General features: G+C 36.8%; 1 protein-coding gene across 2 annotated transcripts in view; it reads right to left on the reverse strand.

The window, feature by feature from the left end:
- The window catches only part of LOC126931412 (alpha-2-macroglobulin), a 46,714-nt gene that overhangs the window by 7,993 nt on the left and 25,849 nt on the right, over positions 1–12,872 (reverse strand). For both annotated transcript variants that reach the window (XM_050749597.1, XM_050749595.1), the window contains exons 20-28: positions 12,447–12,573; positions 11,983–12,104; positions 11,301–11,352; positions 4,695–4,778; positions 4,240–4,416; positions 3,846–3,933; positions 2,277–2,433; positions 1,923–1,997; positions 1,327–1,507 (exon numbers count right to left, since the gene is read on the reverse strand). In XM_050749597.1, coding sequence (XP_050605554.1) covers positions 1,327–1,507; positions 1,923–1,997; positions 2,277–2,433; positions 3,846–3,933; positions 4,240–4,416; positions 4,695–4,778; positions 11,301–11,352; positions 11,983–12,104; positions 12,447–12,573 — 1,063 coding nt within the window. The remainder of the gene's footprint in view (positions 1–1,326; positions 1,508–1,922; positions 1,998–2,276; positions 2,434–3,845; positions 3,934–4,239; positions 4,417–4,694; positions 4,779–11,300; positions 11,353–11,982; positions 12,105–12,446; positions 12,574–12,872) is intronic.

Below are 12,872 nucleotides of genomic sequence, written 5' to 3' on the forward strand. Positions count from 1 at the left end.
TAAATATTAGTTAGGGACACATATGCAGAAAAATATAAAGAAATCCATGGAATCGTAATGACAAATTCAGGAGGATGATTGCCTCTGGAGGTGGTAGTGATACACAAGGGATTTATTTTTCCAATATCGGTAATTTTCTATTTCTTAATCTATGAGATAGTTATACAGTATTTTCTAGTTATAGCTTATGCCCTTTTGTGTATCTACTATAAAATATTTCTCAATACATTTCAAGAAGAATTAATGGCTATCAAAGGAAAAAGGTAGACAATTTTAATGGACATCTTATGATTTGCATTTTATTTTCTATGTTTTCAACCCCTCATATAGACCATGGTATATGTAGAAGTATTGTGTGAATATGAGTAGACTGGGCAACATTATTGGTCTTATGAAATGGGCTTAAAATACCAGAATTCACTTTGGGAGGCTGAGGAGGGCGCATCACAAGGTCAGGAGATTGAGACCATCCTGGCTAACACAGTGAAACCCCGTCTCTACTAAAAATACAAAAAAATTAGCTGAGTGTGGTGGCGGGGACCTGTAGTCTCAGCTACTTGGGAGGCTGAGGCAGGAGAATGGCGTGAACCTGGGAGGCAGAGCTTGTAGTAAGCCGAGATTGCACCACTGCACTCCAGCCTGGGCGACAGAGTGAGACTCTGTCAAAAAAAAAAAAAAAAAAAAAAAAAAAAAGAAAATACCAGAATTCATTCCAGTAGTTACTTCCATGATTATTTTCTTATGTTTAAGGTTATACAATGTACCAGGTAAGAATTGGGCATATATTGAGAACTGATATGTTAGTAGTAACAACTAGTACTTTTATAGGATTTGCTATGTGCCATTTACTCTACTGTTTTATGTATACCAATTCATTTAATACAACAGCTCTGTGAGGTCAATACTATTTTTATCCCCATTTTACTGAGGAAGGAACTGAAACACAAGGAAGTTAATGACTTTCCCAAGCTCGCATAGATAGCACATTTTGGAGCTAGTCTCCAGAGAATGCTCTTCTTACTAGCATACTATACAGATGGTCCCTGACTTACAATGGTCCCACTTAAGATTTTTCAGACTTTACAATGAGTTTGTCAGGATATAACCCCATCATAAGTTGAGAAGCATCTGTACTGCCTCTTGTCTTTTGATTTCTGATTTAAGAAATCCTAGATTTTATAAAATCACAATATGGACAAAATACATATGATATATAGAAAAGAAGAGAGGAGACAGGGATCACAGGAGGTAGGAGTGAGGGATTTTTGCCATGCAGCTCTTGATACAGAGGATGGGCCAGGAGAAGGATATCAGGTGTGCTCTCACCTTTCTTCACAGCTTCCTCATTAAGTGACTCGAGTACTTCCTTCCTCTTTTCCTGGTTACCTGCCAGGGCAAAAGCATAGGCCAGCAGTGCTTTGGTATATACATGGCTGCCATGGGCCCCTTCTTGTGTCGTCTTCCAGGCTGATTCCAGGCAAAACAGGGCATTGCGGACAACAGGGTGCTGTGAAGGCAGAACAAGAAGGGAACCGAGCTATGTAAACAGACATGCTAGCATTCCCAGGCAAATACACAGATCACAGCACAGAAGTTTTATAAACGCATTTTTCCAACTATTTCATTCTTATCGATAGATATAATAGTATTTTTATCTGTTATTCTCACATTCAAAAGATGTATCTTTAAGTTTTTTTTTTTTTTTTGGAGTGGTGGTGGTAAATAGCCTAGGGGAATTACTGGGAAAATTTAAACCATTCTTAAATGGGTTGACCAAATTCTCTGTAGATCTGGGAAGCACTGGCATTGCATAGAAGGAAAACTGACGCTTTGCTTTTAATAGGATAGTATTTCAGACAGCAGGTCAGCAGTTTCGTTGCATCCAGAACTCTCCTTCAGCAGAGGAATGAGGTGGTACTTACAGTGACTGGGAGAGGAATCTCCAGAAGGGCGATGGTGATGTAGGCGGAGAGGGTCACTTCATCTTCTACTCCTCCCTGTGAATACAAGAGAGAGATTTGAATAATTCAACTTCTGAGAATGCCATTGATTGGTTATTTCTATTCTGCTGTGTCATGGAATTCATCCTTACCCATATCCATCCCTATAGGGCAAAGTATCACAATCCACTTTTGTTCTATCCCCTCTTTTTTGGTGCCATCCAGGTTTTATTTTCTTCTGATGCTTTCCCTTAGAAATTTTCACATTATCACTTCCCTCCTCATCCTCGCAGGTATCATAACGGACAAATCAAAACTAGCTCCAGAATGATTCACCTTTATGGCATTGTTGAGCAGTGATCCAGAGCTCCTGAAACAGCCATTGTCCTTCTGCTTCTGGGAGAGCCATATGAGGGCTTGGGTAATGTGTGCTTCATCGATGAAGATGTAGGCTCGAGCTTGGGCAAAAGTCTTCAGAACAAAGGCTGTGAGCCTGACCAGGGAGGAAGCGATCATGATATTTATGTTGTTACAGTGGTTTTATAACCACTTCACAGCAACAGGCTTCATATGATGTCAGTTAGCTAACAAAAATTCTTGTGTACTTAGAGATCTCATCTCCTTGATTAATCTTTAGTCTGCTTGATTAATCTGCTAGATTTAGTATTTCCTTGCTACCTCTCTCTTTGCCACAGGGAGTCTAAGTATATTTTATTTTATTTTAGTTCCAGGATACATGTGCAGAACGTGCAGGTTTGTTACATAGGCATATGTGTGCCATGGCGGTTTCTTGCACCTATTGACCCATTCGCTTAGTTCCCTCTCCTCACCCACCACCTCCCAAAAGGCTCTGGTGTGTGTTGTTCCCCTCCCTGTGTCTGTGGGTTCTCATTGTTCAACTCCCACTTGTGAGTGAGAACATGTGGTGTTTGGTTTTCTGTTCCTGTGTTAGTTTGCTGAGGATGATGGTTTCCATGCAGCTTCATCCATGTCCCTGCAAAGGACATGACCTCATGTCTTTTTTTTGCTGCATAGTATTCCATGGTGTATATGTACCACATTTTCTTTATCCAGTCTATGATTAATGAGCAATTGAATTGGTTCCACTACTTTGTTATTGCAAATAGTGCCGCAATAAACATACGTGCGCATGTGTCATTGTAGTAGAATGATGTATATTCCTTTGGATATATGCCCAGTAATGGGATTACTAGGTCAAATGGTATTTCTGGTTCTAGATCCTCGAGGAATCACCATACTGTCTTCCACAATGGTTGAATGAATTTACATTCAAGTACTTTTTTTTTTTTCATTCAAGTACTTTGAATTTACTTATTTTTGTTAGTTACTCGAGTAAGGCTTTAAATCTCTCTTATCTTTAGAGATTTCCTTCTGCAGATGACAGAATCTTCTCACATGCAGCTCTTATATGCAGTAACTTTTAATATTGCTTTACTTTAGGGATTTAAAAGATGTTTTATATTACCGTTTCCTTCTCAATTGTTTCTTCCTATTAATGAATTCATTCTAAATCAAGCTGAATGACTTAGAATGTGACACAATATACACTGAAGTTAACATGGTTTATCTGGAAGTTATATATGTTCACTGGCAATATCATTTTAAAACTCATGGTTATGGCAGCTACTTTAGAAAGAATAGCCATTTCAGAAAGAAAACCTTGGTATATTAATAGGGTCAATTTTGGAAACAAGCCTAACATACATGTATTTGGATATCAGGTTTTCTTCTTGTTACCTTGCTACTCTTGGTGGATTTATCTAGTATAACAAACCATCGGTCTGATAATACATATCTGATAGTGTTGCTGTGAATATAATTGAGGTAATACATGTAAAAGAGGTGGCACACAAAAAGGAGCTCAAAAAATTGTTCTTTCCTTACCAGGTGTTGCCCTGGTTCCTGCCATATCGCTCCCCAAAGGTGCTGTAGGAGCCATCATAGTGTTTGTAGTTCAACTGTCTCTGGTAACCTGGAAAGGAAGATTCATGAAATAGCACAATGGATTAATGTGCATGCTGAGGGTGGAGTAATTACTAAAATACCTTGGCTTCCCTTGTGACATTTCTTAAATTTTGTTGTCATAGATTAGGAGTTTCTGAGCCTTAAACATTTTATTGGAGGTTGGAGAGTGGATAGTTTCCATGAAATTAACTATCATAGTTGCTATCATAGTAGGCTAAGCTAATGTATCATGATATTCATAAGTAACTGAAACCTACTGGGAAATCCAGTTGAAATAACATTCAAGTTTTCCCTTACTCGAGTAATCACTCACCAGTGTTGAGATAGCCAATGGCCTTGGACTCGATCTCTGGAGTAAGCTGCTGTGTTTCATTTAGATAATCCAGAACATAGATGTTAGGAGCAAAGAGGACCATATTCTGCTCTCCACAGCCATAGGGCATCTGGAGAAGATTTTGTATGTTTTGCATGGCAGAGCCTAATATGTCTCCTAGAGAATGGGAGAGATGGGAAGTCATAAAGCTTGGAGATTATCATCTATCAAAATCATTAAGCAGAAATAATTAGTTGAGCTAGGAATTTGAGAAAATTTAGGAAGGATGATTCTTCCAGGGATAGGAGTATGATTGAAAGCAATAAACAAGCCCAAAGAAGAAGAGAAGAAAGAAGTTAAAATTATAGTGTCACTTTTAGTAAATATTTATGGCAAAGAAAAATAGTATAATAGAAGCTGTTAATGCCCAGATCCATTATGGGTTGGAGACTCACCCAAAACTGAGACAGAAGCTCGGGCAGATTCTTCTACGACATTTGGTGGCAGTTTCAGGGATAATTCTTCAGATAGCTCACCACCTAGAGAAATAAGCAAATCAGACATATGAAAATTATTTCTGCATTATATCTTTCTAAACAGCTCTATGACCCAGAAGCTAGGACTATGCCTTATACTAAACTTCTCCTGAAAAGTTGTCCTCCTTTAATACGACAGTAATATACATATCTTAAAAATGGGCTACTGATTCCTGTGATTTTCAGAATTTCTTCTTCAATGATCTTTTCAGTAACTTATGTAGAATTGCACGCCAAATATGACAACAAATTGTAAGAGCCTGGTGATGCTGCGATTCAGCTGCTGTCATCTGATGGCTAACACAAGATGGTTATCACAAGATGGTCTATTTAGTTCCCACCGCCAACTTCCTTACTCAACAGTTGTATGGAGAAAATACTAACAACAAACCCCTATAAGTATACATAGGTAAAGGAAAAATTACCCACAAAAGGTCCTGAATTCTATAATAATGCTATGTTCTTTCTTCAAATATTGGATATAAAGATAGTATTTTTATGGAAGACCTAGAAAATTGAGGATAAAGTGAAGATGAACAGTATTTGATGCATTGAAAATAAAATAGTTACTACTGATGAACATACATTTACTTCCATTTTAATCTTGGTAAATTATATGAAATGAAAATGAGAGAAGCGTAGTATTTATTTTCATACTGAATTCCTTCCTCATAAAATTCATATTAAAATGTTTCTTAAAAAAACCATTAGCATAGTTAAGGGACAAAAGGCCAAGCAAAATAAAATGCTTGACTCACTGAAAATAAAATAACTGCTACTGATGAATATACATTTACTAAAATTTTAATATTGGTGAATTATATACAAATGAAAAATGTAGAAATTATCTTCCCTTTCTCATAAAATTAATATCAAAACTTTTGTAAAAAAAATGCCATAAACTAAGTTAAAAACACAAATGACCAAATGAAAGAAAATATCTGCAACATATTCAACAGATAAAGAATTAGTGTCATACAACCGAGTCAGAAAAAAACTACTCAAAAGACAAATGGCCAAAGATTATAAAGGCAATTAATAAACATGCAAAACTAAGGTCATGCTTGTAATTAAAAAAATATAAATTAAAACAACAGCAAATTTTTTTTTTCTAAATTTTTGGCAAAAATTAAAATGAAAAACTTTGATGGTAACAGATGATGGCAAGTATAACACTATGGTAATGTATACTGGTGGAAGTATAAATGCATTTGGGTAATAAAGAGGAGAATTTTCTTTTTGTAGTTCTATTAAAACTCAGAATAAAGCAAGATGATGGACTAGAAAGTCTCAGGATCTTCTCTCCCTCCACAGAAAGTACAACTAGCTGCTATCCACAGATCAGAAAATCTATTTTGAAAACCCCAATACTTGGAAACTAGTCTAGAACACATGCATTGTTCACAGAACTGAGTGAAGACAAATTAGAAGGGTAGGAAGAATGGTCTCACTTTGACCATGTCACTGTTCCCACTCCTTTAGGTTAGCACAATGCCAGACAGAGAGGATTCCCCTGGGGTCACAGTTTCTACAGAGGGGAAAGAGAACCAGAGGTAGACATCAAGATTCTCAAGTATTCAAAGACACTTCTCAGGAAGCCCACTCTGGTCTCATTTCACTGGGAACACTGGAAGTAATGGCATGACTAGACTACCTGAGGTCAGGTAGAAACAAAGAAGGACAGAGCTCACAGTGACCAGCATGTGGATTTTAGTAGTGCTTCTGTGTTTCTGCCAGCTATGGCACTCATTCAGAGACACCAGCCAACTGCATAGCCCATCTGCAAAACTGAGCTGGTCACTTTCAGAAGCATGGTGGGAAGTTCAACCTAGCTTGAGTTTCCAGATGGCCAGTCTGTAAGCCCAGCTTCAGAGCTTATGCCAGTGATCCCACCCAGGTAGGAGACACTTCTGTGCATTTCATAGAAGTGTAGGGGTTAAATACGCTTGACCTGGGAGTCTAAAGGGTGGCTCAACTCAGCCAAAACCTCACTCCATGGCTCCATGCACAAGGGTGGGGTAGCAGTCCTCTATTGTGCACATCTAAGAAGTATAGTATTTATTTCTGTCCAACCCAAGCAACAACTCCACCTAACCTCACAGCCCAGATTGTGACCCTGTCTACCTTAAGGTCCCAAATAGCAGAATCATCCAGCCAGGCAATATATCCTGTGACTGGCCTGACCAGAGGCCCTTGCAGTACCCAGCCAGCAGCTCCACCAGGTAGCAGAGACCAAACAGTGATCTTGCCAGACAGCAAGGCATAACCAGTGGCCCTACCAAACATAAGAGCAAAGGCAGTGGCCCAGCCAACTAGGGAACCCATGAAAAACTCTGCCTGCTCAAGGTTGTCACCAACTGATCTTTCCAGAATTATAGGCTAGACTAAATAGCAAATGTTTATCCCTGCCAAAGAATACCTATAAAGGCCAGAAGAAGTGGCTTTCTCCTCAAATGCACAAACAATGCAAGGACAAAGGATTATGAAGAATCAAGGAATCATGACACCTCCAAAAGAAACTGACAAAGCTCAAAAAATTGACCTCATAGAAATGAAAATCTATAAAATCACTGACAAAGAATTCTCCTCTTGAATAATCCTCTTGAAGAAATTCAGTGGACTGCAAGAATATATAAATACAAAATTAAATGAATTTGCAAAACAATACACCAACAAAGTGAGACGTTTGACATAGAAATAGAAACAATTATCTGCAACTTAGCTAATATTGTAAAATAAAAAATAAATAGAAACAATTAAAAAGAAACCAAATAGAAATCCTAGAAATAAAGAATACAATGACTTTATTTAAAAATACAATAGAAAGCTCAACAGTAGACTTGGTCAAGCAGAAGAATCAGCGAGCTCAAAGACAGAATATTTGGAGTTATCCAGGCAGAAGAGCAGAAAGACAAAAGAATGATGAAAGCCTATGGAAATTATGGGACATCATCATGAAATCAAACCTTTGCATTAAAGAAAGTCCAGAAGAAGGAGACTATAAAGCATATTTAAAGCAATAATGAAAAAAAAAAAAGAGTACAGAATCAGGAAAAAAAAAGAAAAAAAAAGCAATATGGCTGAAAACTTCCCTGATCAGGGGATAGATGCCAGCATCCAACTACAGGAGGCACAGAGTTCTCCAATGAAATTCAAAAGAAAGAATTGTTCACTAAGACACAATAATTAAACTATCAGAAATCAAAGACGAAGAAAAAATTCTGAAAGCAGAAGGTGATAAGAAACATATCACATACAAAGGAATTCCAATACAACCATCCATGGGTTTTTAGCAGGAACCCTGCAGGCTGAGGGAGAGTGGAATAATATATTCAAAGTGCTGAAGGAAAACAAAAATAAAAACAATGTGTAATCAAGAATTCTTCATCCAGCAAAGCTGTCTTTTAGAAATGAGGGAGAAATAAAACATTCCCAGACAAACTACAAGCTAAGGGAGTCGTCAACATTAGTCCTGCCTTCAGGAATTACTGAAGGGAGTTTTTTAAGCTGAAACAAAAGGCTCCTAATTAACAATACAAAAACACAAAAGCAAAAAATTTAATGGTATAAGTAATACAGAGCCATATTCAGAATACTCTGTGACTGTAATGATGGTATTAAAAGTACTTTTATCTCTAGTACAAGGGTTAAAGGACAAAATATTAATAACAAGCATAGGGCAGCGTGATTAAATCTGGAGGAGATTACGTTAAGTGAAATAAGCCAGGTACAGGAAAACTCAGTGTTAGAATGCCCCGAATTCAGCCACCCAGAGTTTGCATTACTAATTATTTAAGGAAACATCCCCTTTGGTATGTGATATGTTTCTTATCACCTTCTGCTTTCAGAATTTTTTCTTCGTCTTTGATTTCTGATAGTTTAAATGGTGACCCACTGTCACCATTTATTTTCAAAGTAGTACTGGAAGTATCAGCAAGAGCAATCAAACATGAAAAAGAAATGAAAAATATACAAATTGAAAAGGAAGAAGTAAAATTTTCACTGTTGGTGATGACATTATCATATATTGGGAGCTCAAAAGACTTCACAAAAGGGTTGCAAGAACTTATAAATCAATGCAATAAAGTTGCAAGATACAAAATCAACACATAAAAATCAGTAGTATTTTCTATACACTAACAATGAATGATCAAAAAAGAAATAAAAACAATCCCATTTACAATAGCTATGAAAAAATATGTAGAAATAAATCTAATCAAGGAGGTGAAGTGTACACTGGAAACTATAAAACACTGATGAAAGAAATCAAAGAGAACACAAATAAATGAAAAAAGCATACAATGTTCATGGATTGGAAGAATTAATATTGTTAAAATGTCCACACTACCCAAAGCAATCTACATATTCAACGTAATCCCTATCAAATTACTGGTGTCTAGTTATGGAATCATAAGTGTCATCAACAGATGAATAGATAAAGAAAATTTGGTATATATACATATGGAATTCCATTCCATTTAAAAAAAGAATCTCCTCATAAATCTGGAGGAGATTATGTTAAGTGAAATAAGCCAGGTACAGGAAAACAAATATTGCATGTTCTCATTTGTATGTGGAAGCTAAAACATTCAAATTCACAGGAGCAGAGAGTAGAATGGTGGTTATGGAGCATGAGGCTGGAGTAAAAGGAAGATTGTATTCAAGGGACACAAAGTCTCAGACAGAAGGAATACATTTTTTTCTTTTTGGGATCTATTGCACAGCATGGTGAATATAGTTAATAATAGAGTGTTGTATGTTTCAAACTTGCTTAGAGAATTTCAAACGTTCTCACCACAAAACATAAGTATTTGAGATTAGCTTGATTTAATTATTTCACATTCTATTCATAAATCATAACATCACTTTGTATGCTGTAAATATATACAATTATAAATGGTCAGTTTACAATGTAATTAAAGAACAACAACAACCAACCAAACAAATAAAACTATGCATATCTACACATATGCTCTCTGACTCAGGAATTTTTAACATTTTGGTATGTACCCTAGCTGTACTTGTATATGTTCATAAGGAGGCTATTATTATAATTAACTAATTTTTTTAAAGCTAGCAAATAGTTGAAAAAACCAATATAGGAAGACTAAAACACTAAGCAGAATTGTGATGTATTTATATTATAGGATTAAAAGCAATGAAAAGGAAAGACCTAGATCTACAATTTGACATAGATAAATTTCCAAGACAGGATGCTGAGTAAAAAACAAACAGTGATTTATACAATGAAACTTATACAGTTTATTATATGTAAATCACACATCCACAAACATATACATCTACACACATTATTTCGAAAGATAAATGGATGACAAAGTACTGAAAAATGTTCAGGGGGTTGACATTAATCTTTAATATGATGTTCTTTTTTGTTTTTTTTAAATAAGAATATATTTTTGTACAATTAGGTAAGCAAATTTGATTATGTTGGTAATTAAAATGAAAATAAATAAAGGTATTTGATGATTAGCCCTTACACCTAAGAGATAAATCAAAATAAGGAACTCAGAAATGGAGAAGTCATGATAAAAGGATTCAATGATAGGTACTCAATTCACTTAAATGTAGAAATAAGGCTAAATGACGAGGAAAATATGGTTTGTATTTTTTTTTTTTAGTAGAGACGGGGTTTCACCGTGTTCGCCAGGATGGTCTCGATCTCCTGACCTCGTGATCCGCCCGTCTCGGCCTCCCAAAGTGCTGGGATTACAGGCTTGAGCCACCGCGCCCGGCGAAAATATGGTTTTAGGATACATTTTATATGTTACATCTTGGCCACAGATGAATAGGTAAAGTATTTAGTATTTAGTATGAAAAACATACTAAATAGAAATTTGTAGGTAGTCAGAGAAAGGCAATGAACATATGTATGGTGTTGATTCAGTGTTGGTTTGGGGTGAGAATGTGTTGTGCTGATACATTTCTTAGTGTATTAAATTTTTACTGTAAGTTTCTTAGTGTATTAAATTTTTACTGTAAGTTTTACTGTAAGTTTCTTCTCAAATGATTGATAGAGCATTAAGTACAGGATAGGCATCAAACAAACATTAATATGACAATAATGGTAAAGGCCATGACAACTTTTTCTTTGGGAAATAGCAATCCCATTATCAAATACCGTTGGCTATGCAAAACTCAGTGTTAGAATGCTCCGAATTCAGCCATCCAGAGTTTGCATTACTAATTATTTAAGGAAACATCCCCTTTGGTAATATTCATTTTGATTCTACCCACTTTCTACCTATGCCCATACCATACACTGGTCAGAAAGTCATTTGATGTTTGCATAGGTGCTACAATAGATCAAGACTCAGAATGTAGGCCTAGGGATATTCTGATCAAATTACTTGGCCTTCCTAAGAACTGTTTTCCCCATTTGTCAAATGCATTGATGCTGCTTCAGGTCTTAGATCACAGAGAAAGTGTAGGAATAATATATAAATGTTCTTTGAACTTTAAATGTTAGACTTTAATGTTTTTTAAATTATGATGGTTGACTCTTACCTGATGGACAAAGCAGGGAGTTGAATGTTGTTTCCTTCTCTAGTCCTTCAGGCTTTAGGTAAAAGAAAGAAAAGTTAGTGAGAATGGACTGACCTTTAGAACATGTGTGTTAACGGAGGGACCACAGATATCTGGATAGTGAAGAGAAGGATTTGAACTGTATTATCTAAGAAAATTCTGTACATATAAGCAATATATGTAGGAGGTAATTTTATGCAAGAAAGTAAATCAAAGGGAGGCTGGGCATGGTGGCTCACACCCATAATCCCAGCACTTTGGGAATCTGACGTGGGTGGATCACTTGAGGCCAGGAGTTCGAGACCAGCCTGGCCAACGTGGTGAAACCCTGTCCCTACTAAAAATACAAAAATTAGCTGGGTGTGGTGGTGCACGCCTGTAATCCCAGCTACTCAGGAGGCTGAGGCACAAGAATTGCTTGAACCCTGGAGGCGGAGGTTGCAGTGAACAGAGATCCTGCCACTGCACTCCAGCCTGGGTGATGGCAAGACTCTGTCTCGAAAACAAAAACAAAAACAAAAACACCCCAACAAAACAGAAAGTAAATCAAGAGACAGAGAGATACATGAGAATAATATTATAAAATATCCATATATTATTATTATGTTACCCATATATATTACTATATATTATCATGGACTATATATTATTTAGGTTTACTTACTTCAACCAACAGAGGCTTGATGATTGTGTCTTTCTTTCCATATTGAGGGACTGAAGCCACCTCAGTTCCACACAGCTCTTGAGACTCTAGTGCCTCTGCACTCACAGTGAAATTCACATTTCCTGGGAAAAAAAAAAAAAAAAGTTCAATAGAAATGAATGCCATCTTCCCCTTCCTCCATGCCTCCAAACTCAAGATTTATAAATGTTCAATGCTCTGTAAACTTTTGTTTTATTAAAACACAGAAGCAGGAATGGAAACATGCAAATGAGAGGTGAATGATACTGGGAATTCAAGGTGGAGATGTTGAGGATATCTTTGTAGGTATCTTAGAATAAAAGACAAAGGGAAAAAATCGCAGCATCTAGCGGTCTTTTCCTGAAGGAAGTAGCACTCAGTATAAGGTTCCCACTGCCATATGCAATCTTTGAGTAGAGAATTACCTCTAGGAGTTTTTTGCTCACCTAATGATTTTGGGGTTATTGCCCAGGACACAGTTTGCCGCCCGTTTGCACAGATGCAGTGAGGCTCTTGTTCCTTCTCCACTGGGACAGCTAGGAAGGCGGGAGAGGCTTCCAGCTGCACACTGACCTGAAACCACACATAAGAAAGAGAGTAGAGGGGGCAGGAGAACAGAGGGAGAATGGGTTTGCAATAAAGCATCTTGAGGAATTGGTTAGATTTCAGGTTGCCTCACATTAAAGATGATATAAATGAAGATCAAATACCTGAAATACATTTAAGTGGATCTGACATATAAATCTGAGTTATTTTGGAAGCAACCTGCTCTTTCACATGATGGGACCAGAGGAAGGGAAAGGTAATGATGGCATGCTGCTCTACCTCTTTGGTCTGGAACTTTGACCATTCCCTCAGATCTCCCAGCAGAG

This window comes from Macaca thibetana, chromosome 11, assembly GCF_024542745.1.
Source record: "Macaca thibetana thibetana isolate TM-01 chromosome 11, ASM2454274v1, whole genome shotgun sequence".
Taxonomy (NCBI): Eukaryota; Metazoa; Chordata; class Mammalia; order Primates; family Cercopithecidae; genus Macaca; species Macaca thibetana.